This window comes from Sturnus vulgaris, chromosome 13 (assembly GCF_052056855.1).
Source record: "Sturnus vulgaris isolate bStuVul1 chromosome 13, bStuVul1.hap1, whole genome shotgun sequence".
NCBI lineage: Eukaryota > Metazoa > Chordata > Aves > Passeriformes > Sturnidae > Sturnus > Sturnus vulgaris.
In genome coordinates this window covers 2074666-2087788 of record NC_142255.1, presented here as the reverse complement: position 1 = coordinate 2087788, position 13123 = coordinate 2074666, and the positions used below count along the sequence as shown (strand labels likewise).

The window sequence follows — 13123 nt, the reverse complement described above, 5'->3', positions numbered from 1 at the left end:
TTTTATCCCAAATTTTCCCTTTATTTCCCAGTTTTCCCCCATTTTCTGAGGGAATCCAAGGCTGGAATTAAAACAGGGACCACCCCAACGCTCCATAAAATCCTCGTGATCCTAAAAATCCTTGGGAATTTTTGGGAATGTTCCCAGGGAGGGGGAAAGAAACAGCTCTGGGAATTTGGGGAGGGAAATCCCACAAAGTTTTTAGGGAATTTTTCTGGTTTCTCATCTTTTCGAAAGCTGGAGAGAGCGGAGGTTGGGATTTGGGAATTTTGGGGCTGGGAATGGGGTCGGGAATGGGGACAGTGGGAATGGAATGGGGACATTGGGATGGGGACATTGGGAATGAGGATGGGGACATGGGGAATGGGAATGGGGACACTGGGAATGGGGACAGTGGGATGGGAATGGGGACACTGGGAATAGGGACACTGGGAATGGGGACATCCAGATGGGAATGGGAATAGCGGGAATGGGGCATTGAGATGGGAATGGGACACTGGAAATGGGGACAGTGGGAATGGGGACAGTGACAATGGGAATGAGGACACTGGAAATGGGGACACTGGGAATGGGACATTAGGAATGGAAAGGAGACATGGGGAATGGGAATGGGGACACTGGGATGGGGACAGTGGGAATGGGGAAAATGGAAATGGAATGGGGACATCTGGATGGGAATGGGGACATTGGGAATGAGGATAGGGACATGGGGAATGGGAATAGGGACACTGGAAATGGGGACACCGGATGGGAATGGGGACACTGGGAATGGAAAGGAGACTTCGGGATGGGAATGGGGACATTGGGAATGAGGATGGGGACATTGGGAATGTGAATGGGGACACTGGGAGGGGAATGGGGATACCGGAAATAGGGACAGTGGGATGGGAATGGGGACAGTGGGAATGGGAACAATGGGAATGGGGACATTAGGACTGGGGACACTGGGAATGGAATGGGGCCATTGGCATGGGAATGGGACACTGGAAATGGGGACAGTGGAAATGGGGACAGTGGGAATGGGAATGGGGACACTGGGGATGGGGACACTGGGACAGGACTGGTGACGCTGCCTGCCCCATTCCCAGGATTCCCCCCCAGAGTGACACCGTTTGTCCTTGTGGGATTTATTGGGAATCCCATTGATCTTTCTGGGATTTATTGGGAATTCCGTTGGTCCTTGTGGGATTTATTTGGAATCCGGTTGATTATTCTGGGATTTATTGGGAATTCCATTGATCTTTCCGGGATTTATTGGGAATTCCGGCGTCTCAGGCCGAGGGCCAGCGCGGCTCCGGCCACGGCCACCACGGCCACGGCGCAGGCCAGCACTGTCCCCAGGCCCAGCGGTGACACCGCGCCTGCAAAGTGACAGGAAGGGACACACAGGTGAGCGGGGATTGTCACCGGTTGAGTGTCACTGATGTCACCGATCAATTGTCACCAATGTCACCGATGTCACCTCAGGACACTCACCCGGGTGGCTCTCGGGGCGCTGGCCCCGCGGGTCACTGGAGAGCAGCACTGGCCCGATGACAACATCGGCTTCGGAGGTGGCACCTGGGGACACAGGGGACACAGGGGACACAGGGGACAATGACAGACAGTTAGGGGACCAGTGAGGGGACAGCAAAGGACAAGGAGGGACAATGAGGAGGGATCACCCCGTCCCCATTGTCCCCATGGCCCCTCTGTCCCTGGGATCCCCACTGTCCCCATGTCCCCCATTCCCCTGTCCCCATGTCCCCCTGTCCCTGTGTCCCCTATTCCTTTGTCCCACTGTCCCCCATCCACAATGTCCCCATGTCCCTGTGTCCCCCTGTCCCTGGGATCCCCACTGTCCCCATGTCCCCATGCCCCCCATTCCCCCGTCCCCCTGTCTCAATGTCCCCTATCCCTGTGTCCCCCTGTCCCCGTGTCCCCTCACTGTCGTGTCTCCGGTAGCGGTGGCCGTTCCATGGCTCTGGTGGCCGCAGGCTCCGGGCCAGCGCGGCGCTGCCGCAGTTGCCCAGCTCACAGCAGCTGCAGATGTCCCTTGTCCCCTCCACGGGCGCCCAGCTGTGACAGGAGGTGACACCGGTCACCCAGTGCCACCAATGGTCGGGAGGTGACATCAGGTGCCACCATGGTGGGGAGGTGACACCAGTCACCCAGTGCCACCAGGGCAGGGAGGTGACACTGATGACCTGGTGCCACCATGGTGGAGAAGTGACACTGATCACCAGGTGCCATCGGGGCAGGGAGGTGACACTGGTCACCCAGTGCCACCAATGGTGGGGAGGTGACACCAATCACCCAAGTGCCACCAGGGCAGGGAGGTGACATTGATGACCTGGTGCTACCAGGACAGGGAGGTGACACTGATGACCAGGTGCCACCATGGCGGGGAGGTGACGGCGCTGTCCCCGCGGTGTCACTCACGTGTTGCGCGCCTTGCTGAAGGAGCAGGCCTTGTTCAGCGCGTCCGGGCTCTGCTCGGCCGGTGTCACCTTCAGGTGACACGTGATGTAGATCTGCGGGGAGGGGACACTGCTGGGGCCACCGCGGGGTTGGGGACATCGGGGTGTCCCCAGGGTGTCCCCGGGGGTTACCAGGCTGCGGGGGTCGCCGGCGAAGCGGAAGGCGTCGATCTGGAAGCGCAGCACGTCCTGCCGGGGACGGGGGGTGACAAAAGCCGAGCTGGTGGCATCGGAGCGCCCGTCCACCAGGCAGCTGTGGGGACAGCAGGGTCACACCCCTGGCTGGCACCGAGGTGTCCCCAAGGGTCCCCGGGTCACCCAAGGGAGGGACAAGGGCTCAGCAGCACCTGGGTGGCTCTCAGATCCCCAAAGTGTCCCCAAATGTCCCCAAACTCACCCATTGAAGTCAATGACGGAGCAATGGGGAGGGATGAGGTGTCACCACCATGCCCTAGACCCCCAAGTGTCCCCAAACTGTCCCCAAACGTCCCCAGGCCCACCTGCTGAAGTCGTTGATGGCACAGTGAGGTGTCACCACCCCTGACCATGTCCCAAACCCCAAAGTGTCCCCAAACATCCCCAAATGTCCCCAGCGCACCCATTGCAGCCAATGATGGCATAGTGGGGCAGGATGAGGTGCCACCCTCCCGCACACCCCCAAGTGTCCCTGAATGTCCCCAAACGTCCCTCAGTGTCCCCAAATGTCCCCAAACATTCCCAAAAGTCCCCAGGGCACCCACTGAAGTCGGTGATGGCGTAGTGGGGTGAGGTGCCACCCTCCCCTTGACCCCCAAATGTCCCCAGACTGTCCCCAAGTGTCCCCAAACATCCCCAGACGTCCCCTGCGCACCCGTTGAAGTCAATGATGGCATAGTGGGTCAGGATGAGGTGCCACCCTCCCCCTGACCCCCAAATGTCCCCAGACTGTCCCTTAAGTGTCCCTAAACATCCCCAGATGTCCCCGAATGTGCCCAGACTGTCCCCAAATGTCTCCAAGTGTCCCCAAACATCCCCAGACTGTCCCCGAATGTCCCCAGTGCACCCATTGAAGTCAGTGATGGCACAGTGGGTCAGGATGAGGTGCCACCCTCCCCCGGACCCCCCAATGTCCTCAGACTGTCCCCAAGTGTCCCCAGATGTCCCCAAACACACCCGTTGAAGTCGATGATGGCGTAGTGGGACAGGATGAGGTGCCACACTCCCGCGGACTCCCAAATGTCCCCAGACTGTCCCCAAGTGTCCCCAAACATCCCCAGATGTCCCCAAACATCTCCAAACACACCCGTTGAAGTCGGTGATGGCGCAGTGGGTCAGGATGAGGTGCCACCCTCCCCCTGACCCCCAAGTGTCCCCAAGTGTCCCCGGATGTCCCCAAACACACCCGTTGAAGTCGATGATGGCGTAGTGGGGCTCGTTGCCGGCGCCGGGGCCCAGGGTGGCCACGCAGGAATCCACGAAGAGCCGGAGGGGGACGTGGCTGTGGGAGCCAACCTCGGCCTGGATGTTGAGCACGTCCCCCAGGCGGAACGCCGAGAAATCCCGCTCGGAGCTCCAGTCCTCTGGGAAAAATAATGGGAAAATGGGATTGGGAAAATGGGATTGGGAAAGGGGAACCCCGAGAAATCCCACTCAGAGCTCCAGTCCTCTGGAAAATCCAACGGGAAAATGGGATTGGGAAAATGGGATTGGGAAAAGGGGATGGGAATAGGGGAATCCTGAGAAATCCCACTCAGGGCTTCAGTCCTCTGGAAAAAATAATGGGAAAAGGAATGGGAAAAGGGGAATCCTGAGAAATCCCACTCAGAGCTCCAGTCCTCTGGGAAAAATAATAGGAAAAGGGGACTGGGAAAAGGGGATTGGGAAAAGGGGATGGGAAAAGGGGAATCCCGAGAAATCCCGCTCAGGACTCCAATACTCTGCAAAAACCAGCGGGAAAAGGAGATGGGAAAAGGGGATTGGGAAAAGGGGAACTCCAAGAAATCCCACTCGGAGCTCCAGTTCTCTGGAAAAAATCCAAAGGGAAAAGGGTTTGGGAAAAGGAATGGGAAAAGGGGAATCCTGAGAAATCCCACTCAGAGCTCCAGTCCTCTGGAAAATCCAACGGTAAAAGGGGATTGGGAAAAAGGGGAACCCCAGAAAATCCTGCTCAGAACTCCAGTCCTCTGGAAAAACCAACAGGAAAAGGGGACTGGGAAAAAGGGGATCCCAAGAAATCCCACTCAGAGCTCCAATTCTCTGGAAAACCCGACAGGATCATCCCCAAAGTGATCCCAAAACGAGGAAAGGAAGAAAAAAAGGGATGGAAAAGGGGGAAAAGGGGATTGAGAAATGAGGGAAAGGGGAAAATGGGGAATCCCAGAAAGGCCCTCTCGGAGCTCCAATCCTCTGGAAAATCCAATGGGATCATCCCCAACATGATCTCAAAAGGGGAAAAGGGAAGGAAAAGGGGATTGGGGAAAAGGGAATGGGGGGGAAAAGAAGGGGATTGGGAGGGGGAAAAAAAAAGGGGGATTGGGGGAAAAAAAAAAAGGGGGATTGGGGGAAAAAAAAAAAAGGGGGATTGGGGGAAAAAAAGGGGATGGGGAAAAAAGGGGATGGGGGAAAAGGGGGATTGGGGAGTCCCGATCCCGCACCGTTCATGAGGCGCAGGGAGAAGAGCAGCTTCTCCTCGGATGCCAGCGCGGAGTTGAAGGGAGACCACGTGGGACGGATGGAGCCACTGGTGACATTATCCCGCCTGGAAAAGGGAATGGGACACCGGAATGGGAATGGGATACTGGGAATGGGACACTGGGATGGGAATGGGATACTGGGAATGGGACACTGGGATGGGAATGGGATACTGGGAATGGGACACGGGACACTGGGCATGGGGCACTGGGAATGAGGGCAGTGGGATGGGAATGGGACACAGGAATGGGACACTGGGAATGGGAATGGGGACACTAGGATGGGAATGGCAAACTGGGAATGGGACATTGGGAATGGGGAGCCACTGGTGATGTTATCCTGCCTGGAAAAGGGAATGGGACACTGGAATGGGAATGGGGACCCTGGGAATGGGGCACTGGGAATGAGGGCAGTGGGATGGGAATGGGACATGGGAATGGGGAGCCACTGGTGATGTTATCCTGCCTGGAAAAGGGAATGGGACACTGGAATGGGAATGGGGACCCTGGGAATGGGGCACTGGGAATGAGGGCAGTGGGATGGGAATGGGACACGGGAATGGGGAGCCACTGGTGATGTTATTTCACCTGGAAAAGGGAATGGGACACAGGGAATGGGACACTGGGAATGGGAATGGTGACACTGGGAATAGGACACCAGGATGGGAATGGGGACACTGGATAGGAGTGGAAATCCCAGGAATGTGGGATGGGATCCCAGGATAGTAATGGGAACCTTGGGAATGCTGGGAATGTGGATGGGATCTGGGAATGCTGGGAATGCAAGATGGGATCCAGGGATGGGAATGGAATTCCTGGGAATGCTGGGATTGGGATCCTGGGATGGAAACTGGATTTCTGGGAATGTGGGATGGGATCCTGGGTTGGGAACAGGATTCCTGGGAATGCTGGGATTGGGATCCCGGGATGGGAATAGGATTCCCGGGAATGCCAGGAATGTGGGATGGGATCCTGGGGACGCTGAGAACTGAATTGGGATGCCACGACTGGAAAGGGGACAGTGGGAATGGGAACGGGATTCCTGGGAATGCCGGGATTGGGGGTGGGATCCCGGGATGGAAATGGGATTCCTGGGAATGCCGGGATTGGGGGTGGGATCCCGGGATGGGAATGGGATTCCTGGGAATGCCGGGATTGGGGGTGGGATCCGGGCAAACCTGGGGTAGTGGCACTCGATGGGAATCACGGCCGGGTTGCTGCGCACGATGGCCGGGTTGCTGCCGGGGCTGGGGTCGTAGCTCAGGAGCGTCCGGTAAATCAGGGAATCCGGGGTGATCTGGGAATGAAAACCGGGAATTCCGTGGGAAATGGGGATCCCCAGTTCAGGGATAGCATCAGGGTGAGCGGGAATTCAAAGAAATCAGGGAATCCGGGGTGATCTGGGAAGAAAAATTGAGAATTCCATGGGAGAGGCCACCCCTCGTCCCAGCACCACCGCTGGGAATGCTGGGGGAATCCATGGAAATGGGGGAAAAGGGGATGGAAAAGGGGAGGAAATGGGGAAAATGGAAAGGAAAATCTCTGAAGAGATGGAAAAGGGGGAAAGGGATGGAAAAATAAGAAAGTGAGAAAAGGGGGAAAGAGGGTGGAAAAGGGGAAAAGGGATGGAAAAGTGGTGAAAAGGGGATGGAAAAGGGGATGGAAAATCTCTGAAGGGATGGAAAAGGGGGAAAAGGGGTGGAAAAAGAATGGGAAAAGGGGGAAAGGGATGGAAAAATAAGAAAGTGAGAAAAGGGGTGAAAAGGGGATGGAAAAGGGGGGAAGGGACTGGAAAAGGATGGAAAAGGAAGGAAGGGGTGGAAAAGGGGATGGAAAAGTGAGAAAAGGTTGGAAAAGGGGATGGGAAGAGAGGGAAAAGGGGGGAAAGGGGATTGAAAAGGGGATTGGGAGAAGGGGATGGAAAAGATGGGAAAAGGATGGAAAATCTCTGTTTTCAGGGAGCTGAATTAAACCCGAGGGAAAAGGGGCTTTTCCCAGAGGAATGGGAAAAGTTGCGGGGAAAACGCTCCAGCCTGGAATGGGAAAAAATCTGCTGGAAAACCGCTCTGATTCCCAGGAAATCCCGGCTCCTCCTGCCCCTGGAATGATCCCGGATCCGGCCCATGGATCCCCCCTAAAACCGGGAATAGGCGCGGCCCCGGGAGCCGCTCCAGGGGGAATCCCTGTGGGAATCCCGGGATCGGAACGGGACCCACCCGGATCTCCCTAAAACCCTGAGATTTGCACGGGGCCGGGAGCTGCTCCGGGTGGGAATTCCGGGATCAGGACAGGGACTCACCTGGATCTTCCCCGACACCGCGGGAGCCTCTCCAGATGAGAATTCCGGGATCGGGGCGGAATCCCGGGATAGAGATGGGACTCACCTGGATCTCCCTTTAATCTGGGATCCGCGGCGCCCCGGGAGCCCTTCCAGGGGGGGATCCCAGGATCGGGGTGGAATTCCGGGATCGGGGCGGGATCCCGGGATTGGGGCGGGACTCACCCGGATCTCCCTGCACAGAGCCGGGAGCCGCTCCGGGTGGGAATCCCGGGATGGGGCCAGGACTCACCTGGATCTCCCCCGACACCTCGGGATCTCCTGGAGCCTCTCCAGGGCGGAATCCCGGTATCGGGACAAAAACTCACCTGGACCTCTCTTAAATCTGGGATTTGCACGGAGCCGGGAACCTCTCCAGGTGGGAATCCCGGGATTGGGAAAAGGACTCACCTGGATCTCCCCCGACACCTCGGGATGTCCTGGAGCCTCTCCAGGGCGGGATACCGGGATCGAGGCAGAATCCCGGGATGAGGGGCAGGACTCACCTGGACGGTGCTGCCGCACTCGTGCAGGCCGGCGCTGAAGGTGACGGTTTTTTGGGATGGATCCAGGTGGGAATGTTTGCAGGCGGCGGGGCCCAGGCTGAGCTCGGCCGCGCTGACCAAGCGGCCGTTCCCGAACAAATCCCGGTGCACGATCACCACCAGCTGCCCCTCCTGGCACTGCACTTCCACGGGAATATGGGAATAATGGGAATGGGAATCATCCCCCCACAGCCAGGGATTGGGGTTTGGATCCCAGGGAGGAGGCGCCGAAGCCGCCGGGGCAGCGCAGAGCAGCGCCAGGAGGAGGCGGATTTGGGAGAGCATCGCGGAAAATCCCTGGAATTCCCGGCGTGGGAAGAGGATTTCATCCCGGATTTATATCCCGCTTGGAATGAGCCCCCCCCCCCCCCATCCTCCATCCCCCCACTCCCCCCACCCCCACCCTTGGAATTCCAAGGGCGCCCCCTGAGCTCGCCCCCGTCATTTCCGGGGTGCGAGGGTTGGGGATGAGCATTCCCGGCGGATTTTTGGGAATTGTTTATCCCAGCCGGAGCCGCGGAGCCGCGGATGGAGGGAATTGTTTGGGCTCCGAGCTGATAAGGGACGATCCAAGGCTCCACTTTTCCCCCGGGATCCCAAATTCCAGGGATAACCCCGGCACCCCCGGAGCGCTGATTTCCCCTTGGATGAAGATTTTTGGGAAAGGGGAGGAGGGAAATCACGTCCTACCACCCCCAAAAAATGGGATTTGCGCATCCAGAGGGGGTTGGATGATCGGGAATGACGGAGAGATCCCCCCCTCACCCCCGAATTCCAGCCCTGGGAACGAGGTCAGAGCCAAAATTCCTTCGGTTTTTTGGGATAGAACTTGGCTTCTCTTCCCCCTCTCAAAATCCTCATCCCCAAACTCCGCTTTTCCCCGGGATCTCGAATTCCAGGGACAATCCCGGCACCCCTGGAGCGCTGTTTTTCCCTGCTTTTACCCCTCCAAAAAATGAAGGAATTTTGGCTGGAATTTGAGGGTGACAGCGACAGGGGCGGGGTCTCGGTCATTCCCGATGATCCAAACCCAAATTCCTTTTCTTGGGGGTAGAACAAGGGGGGAAAACGCCCCGGGGATGATCCCTGGAATTCGGGATCCCGGGGAAAAAAGGAGTTTGGGATGAGGGTTTGGGGAGGGGGAGGGGAAGAGCCACGTTCTATCCCCCCTCAAAAAACCCGGAATTTTGGTTTGGATCACCGGGAATGCCGGACACCCCAAAATTCCAACCCCAGAGCGAGGTCGGGGCCAAAATTCCTTCGTTTTCCCGAATTCCAGGGATAATCCCGGCAAGCAGGGGGCGTTTTTTCCCCCCTCGGATGAGGAATTTTGGGGGGTGGGGGAGCCACGGTCTATCCCAAAAAACCGAAGAAATTTCGGGAATTTCGGCTCCGACCTTTCTCCCGGGTTTGGAATTTTGGGGTCCCCGATATTCCCAGCGATCCAAACCTCTGCGGATGCTCAAATCCCGGGGTTTTTTTTGGGGATCCAACCTGGGTTCCCCCTCCCCTTTTCCCAAAAATCCTCATCCAAGGCTCCGCTTGTTCCCGGGATCCCGAATTCCAGGGGTCGTCCCCCCCCCCCCCCCGCCCCCCCCAAAAAAGGGATTTGGGTTTGGAGCATCGGGAATGACCGAGATCCCCCCAAATTCCAGCCTCGGGAGCCAAATTCCAGCATTTTTCTCCCTCCAGGCTCTTCACATTCCGTTAAATCCAAGGAAAACAGGGAAAGCTCCTTAGGAATAAATCCCATGGATTTTCCAGGCTCATTCCCAGTTTTTCTCATATTTGTGGGGTTGTTGATTGACCTTTGTTATCTCAATCCTGGTTTTTTTAATGGAATTTCTCTCCCTCCTCACTTCTCTCTCTCCCCCCTTCCCCCCCAGTTTTCCATCGGCTCCGTTTTTCCCAAATCCCGCTTTTTGGAAAACCTGAAAAAATCCCCCCGGATCTGGGATTTTTTTTCCAGCTGAAAAATTCCAGGTAAACGAAGGGAAAGGGGGAGTCGATCCCAAAGAAATTCCCGGGGTTTTGGAGCTGGCATTGATTCAACATTCCCAAAAAAATTTTATGGATCAGCGTCAGCCCCTCCACCCCTTCCAGGGGGTTTCTGCTCATCCCAAAATCCCTGAATCCTGGGGGTTTTTTTGGTTTTTTTGGGGGGTTTTTTTTCCCTGTGTTTAAAATACTTTGGAAGCGGCTCTGACCGAGTGGAAATTCCAGGAATTCCAGAGGTTGAGCTCCTGCGTCAGGGAGATATCGGGAATTCCTCGGCCGAGGAGAGTGGGGGAAGAATCCTTGGATTCAAGGCCTCTCCTCATCCCAAAAAAACTCCGGGATTCCTTCGGGATTTCAGGAAAAACCCCTCGGGATGGATCCCAAGGGGGGGAGGGGGTGAATTCCAGAGGGAAAATTTCTGGGAATAGGAGGTGGGGGGAGGAATTTCCCTAGGGAAAAGGGGATTTCTGCTCTCCTGGAAAAATGCAGGAGCAGAATTTTTTTGGGGGAATAGCAGAGCCCGGGAATTCCCAGGGAGCTGGGAAAGCACCAAATCCAGTTTTGGGGGTTGTTTTTCCTGTTCCATTTTCCCTAAAAACCGAATTTAATCCCGGGAATTCTGGGAGCTGCTGGGATGGGATGAGAGCTCTGAGAATTCCAGGAGTTTTTCCTCATTTATTTCAGGAGTGGATTTTCCCGAGGTTTTCCTTCATTCCCGGCTCTGGGATTGGGATTTGGGCTCTTTCCAAGTTTTTAACTTCAAAATCCCTCTGGATCCCAGGAAAACCAAGGGATGATCCCAAAAAAAAACCTGAATGGGGAAGGAATCCACGAGGATTTGGGGCCTGGGAAAGGATTCAGGAATCCTTCCCCAAATCCAAGGATTTGGATGACCCCAAATCCCAAATCCCCCTTGGAATCTCATCCCTAGGAATTCCAGATGAGGTTATCCCGGGATTTCCTGCCCAGCCCATGGAATTCCCAGTTTTCCATGGCCAAAAATTCCAAATTCAAGGGGAGAGAATCCTTGTTCTTCCCAAGGATCCCTTTTCCATGAATCCCTGAATCCATTAAAAAGCCCTGGAATTTTTGCTGCAGAATTCCCAAAAAAAGAAACTTTCCCAGCCCCACAAAATCCCAGGATTTGAGAATGGGAGTGGGATAAGCTGTAATTCCATGGGGGGAGAAAAAAAAAAAAAAAAAGGAGGAATAAAAAGCAGGAAAAGAGAATTTTAGAGCCACATTTGGGAGCAGGGGAAGGAATTCCAAGTGCAGGAATTCCAAGGATTGTTTATCCTGGCGGGATCCAACAATTCCAAACAATCCTTGGAGCAAGGAATGAAACTCCGGGGCTGCAATTCCTCCTTTCTCTCTCTCTCTCTCATCCCAAAATGGATTTTTTTTCCCAAAAAATCAGTCACAGATTTGATCCCATCCCCAGATTTTCCAGCACGGAGGAAATTCATAGAAAAAAGGGAGTTTTGGGAAGAGCTTTTCCCTCTTCCCTGAGGTTTTCCAGGGGAAAAAAAATATCCCTGGAGGGGGGAAATCTGATTCCAGAGGGATTTCTGGGATTTTTGTGCATGTGGAATTCCCGGGATCAGGGAGTTCCAAAGCCTGGAAAAATCGGGAAGCGCTTCCAGCCTGATCCAGGATCCCAAATTCCCTCCTTTTCCTGGAATTTTCCCCATTTTTTTCCAGCTGGAAAAGGATTGAACCCCAACTTTTCCCATTCCCTGTGGGAATTCCGAGCTCGTCTCCCCTTTCCAAGTGCCAAAAATCCAGGAAAAACGTTGGGATTTGGCCATCCCAGCATTCCCAGTTTTCCCAGTCCCGGGATTTCCTCTCCAGCCCCTCCAAATCTTTGGGAATTTCCTCTCAGAGCTCAGTGGAAAATCCAGGGAATCAATTCTTTCCTGGATAGATTTTCTGCTGGAATTTTTGGGAATTTCAAGGAAAACTTCGAGGTCCCAGGGATGGGGAATTTTCTGGGAATGGCCTTTTAGGGGTTTTGTTTATTTTCTTTTTTTCCCCCCCTTTTTAAAAATAATTCCTCACTTTTTCTTTTCCAATTGGAATTTCCCCGGGAAGCAGCACCGCGATTCTCCCAGGAATAAATCAATTAAAAATAAATAAATAAAGTCATTGATTAGCCAATTAATTAATTAATAACTGTTTATTTAATATTTTGATTCATTCATTAATTCATTAATTTGCACCGGGAGCAGCTGCTCCAGCCCCAAATCCCAATTTCCCCTGGAAGTGGAAGGAGCAGCACGAAAAATCCCAGAATTTTTCTAGGGAAAATCCAATTTTCCCACTTTGTCCGGGGGTGGGAAAGCAGCAATTCCTGGGAAATCTGGCCCGGGATGATCCCAAATCCTGTCCCTAAATCCCATCCTGTCCCCAAATCCCATCCTGTTCCCAAATTCCAAATCCTGTCCCCAAATCTCCCGTCCCTAAACTTTGTCCTGTCCCCAAAACCTGTCCTGTCCCCAAATCCCAACCTGTTCCTAAATCTCGTCCCCAAATCCCATCCCTGTCCCCAAATCCCTGTCCCGAAATCCAAACCTGTCCCCAAATCTCGTCCTGGCCCCAAATCCCTTGCTGTCCCTAAATCTCCTGTCCCCAAATCCCATCCCTGACCCCAAATCTTGTCCCAAACCTCATTCTGGCCCCAAATCCCATCCCCTTCCCCAAATCCAAACCTATCCCAAAATCTAATGCATTCCCCAAATCTCCTCCTGTCCCTAAATTTCATCCCTGTCCCCAAATCCCTGTCCCCAAATCCAAGCCTGTCCCCAAATCTCATCCTGCTCCCAGTCCTCGTCCCACTCTTAGGTTTTATCCCATCCCCAAATCTCGTCCTGACCCCAAATCTTGTTTTGTCCCCAAATCTCATCCCTGTCCCTAAATTTCAGCCCTGACCCCAAATCTTGTCCCAAACCTCCTCCTGTCCCAAATCCCATCCACGACCCCAAATCCAAATCTGTCCCTAAATCCCTGTCCCCAGATCTCCTCCTGTCCCCAAATCCATCCTGTCCCAAAATCCCTGTTCCCAAAACCTCCTCCTTTCCCAAATCACATCCACGACCCCAAATCTCCTGTCCCCAAATCCCTGTCCCCAGATCTCCT

At 54.7% G+C, this 13123-nt stretch overlaps 1 protein-coding gene and 1 long non-coding RNA gene across 2 annotated transcripts; both read right to left on the bottom strand.

The window, feature by feature from the left end:
* Positions 1-622: 622 nt before the first annotated feature.
* ZP3 (zona pellucida glycoprotein 3) lies at positions 623-8342 on the bottom strand. Its single transcript, XM_014889254.2, has 9 exons — positions 7952-8342; positions 6307-6425; positions 5093-5196; positions 3841-4018; positions 2592-2712; positions 2422-2513; positions 1928-2058; positions 1477-1560; positions 623-1361 (listed from the first exon to the last, which is right to left on the bottom strand). Exons 1-9 carry the CDS (start codon positions 8273-8275, stop codon positions 1252-1254), a joined length of 1263 nt encoding a protein of 420 aa, XP_014744740.2. The 5' UTR covers positions 8276-8342; the 3' UTR covers positions 623-1251.
* A 3807-nt stretch (positions 8343-12149) lies between these two features.
* Positions 12150-13049, bottom strand: LOC148222207 (uncharacterized). The gene is made up of 2 exons (XR_015806450.1): positions 12936-13049; positions 12150-12653 (listed from the first exon to the last, which is right to left on the bottom strand). It is a non-coding gene; the product is annotated as an uncharacterized LOC148222207 (long non-coding RNA).
* Positions 13050-13123: the final 74 nt, after the last annotated feature.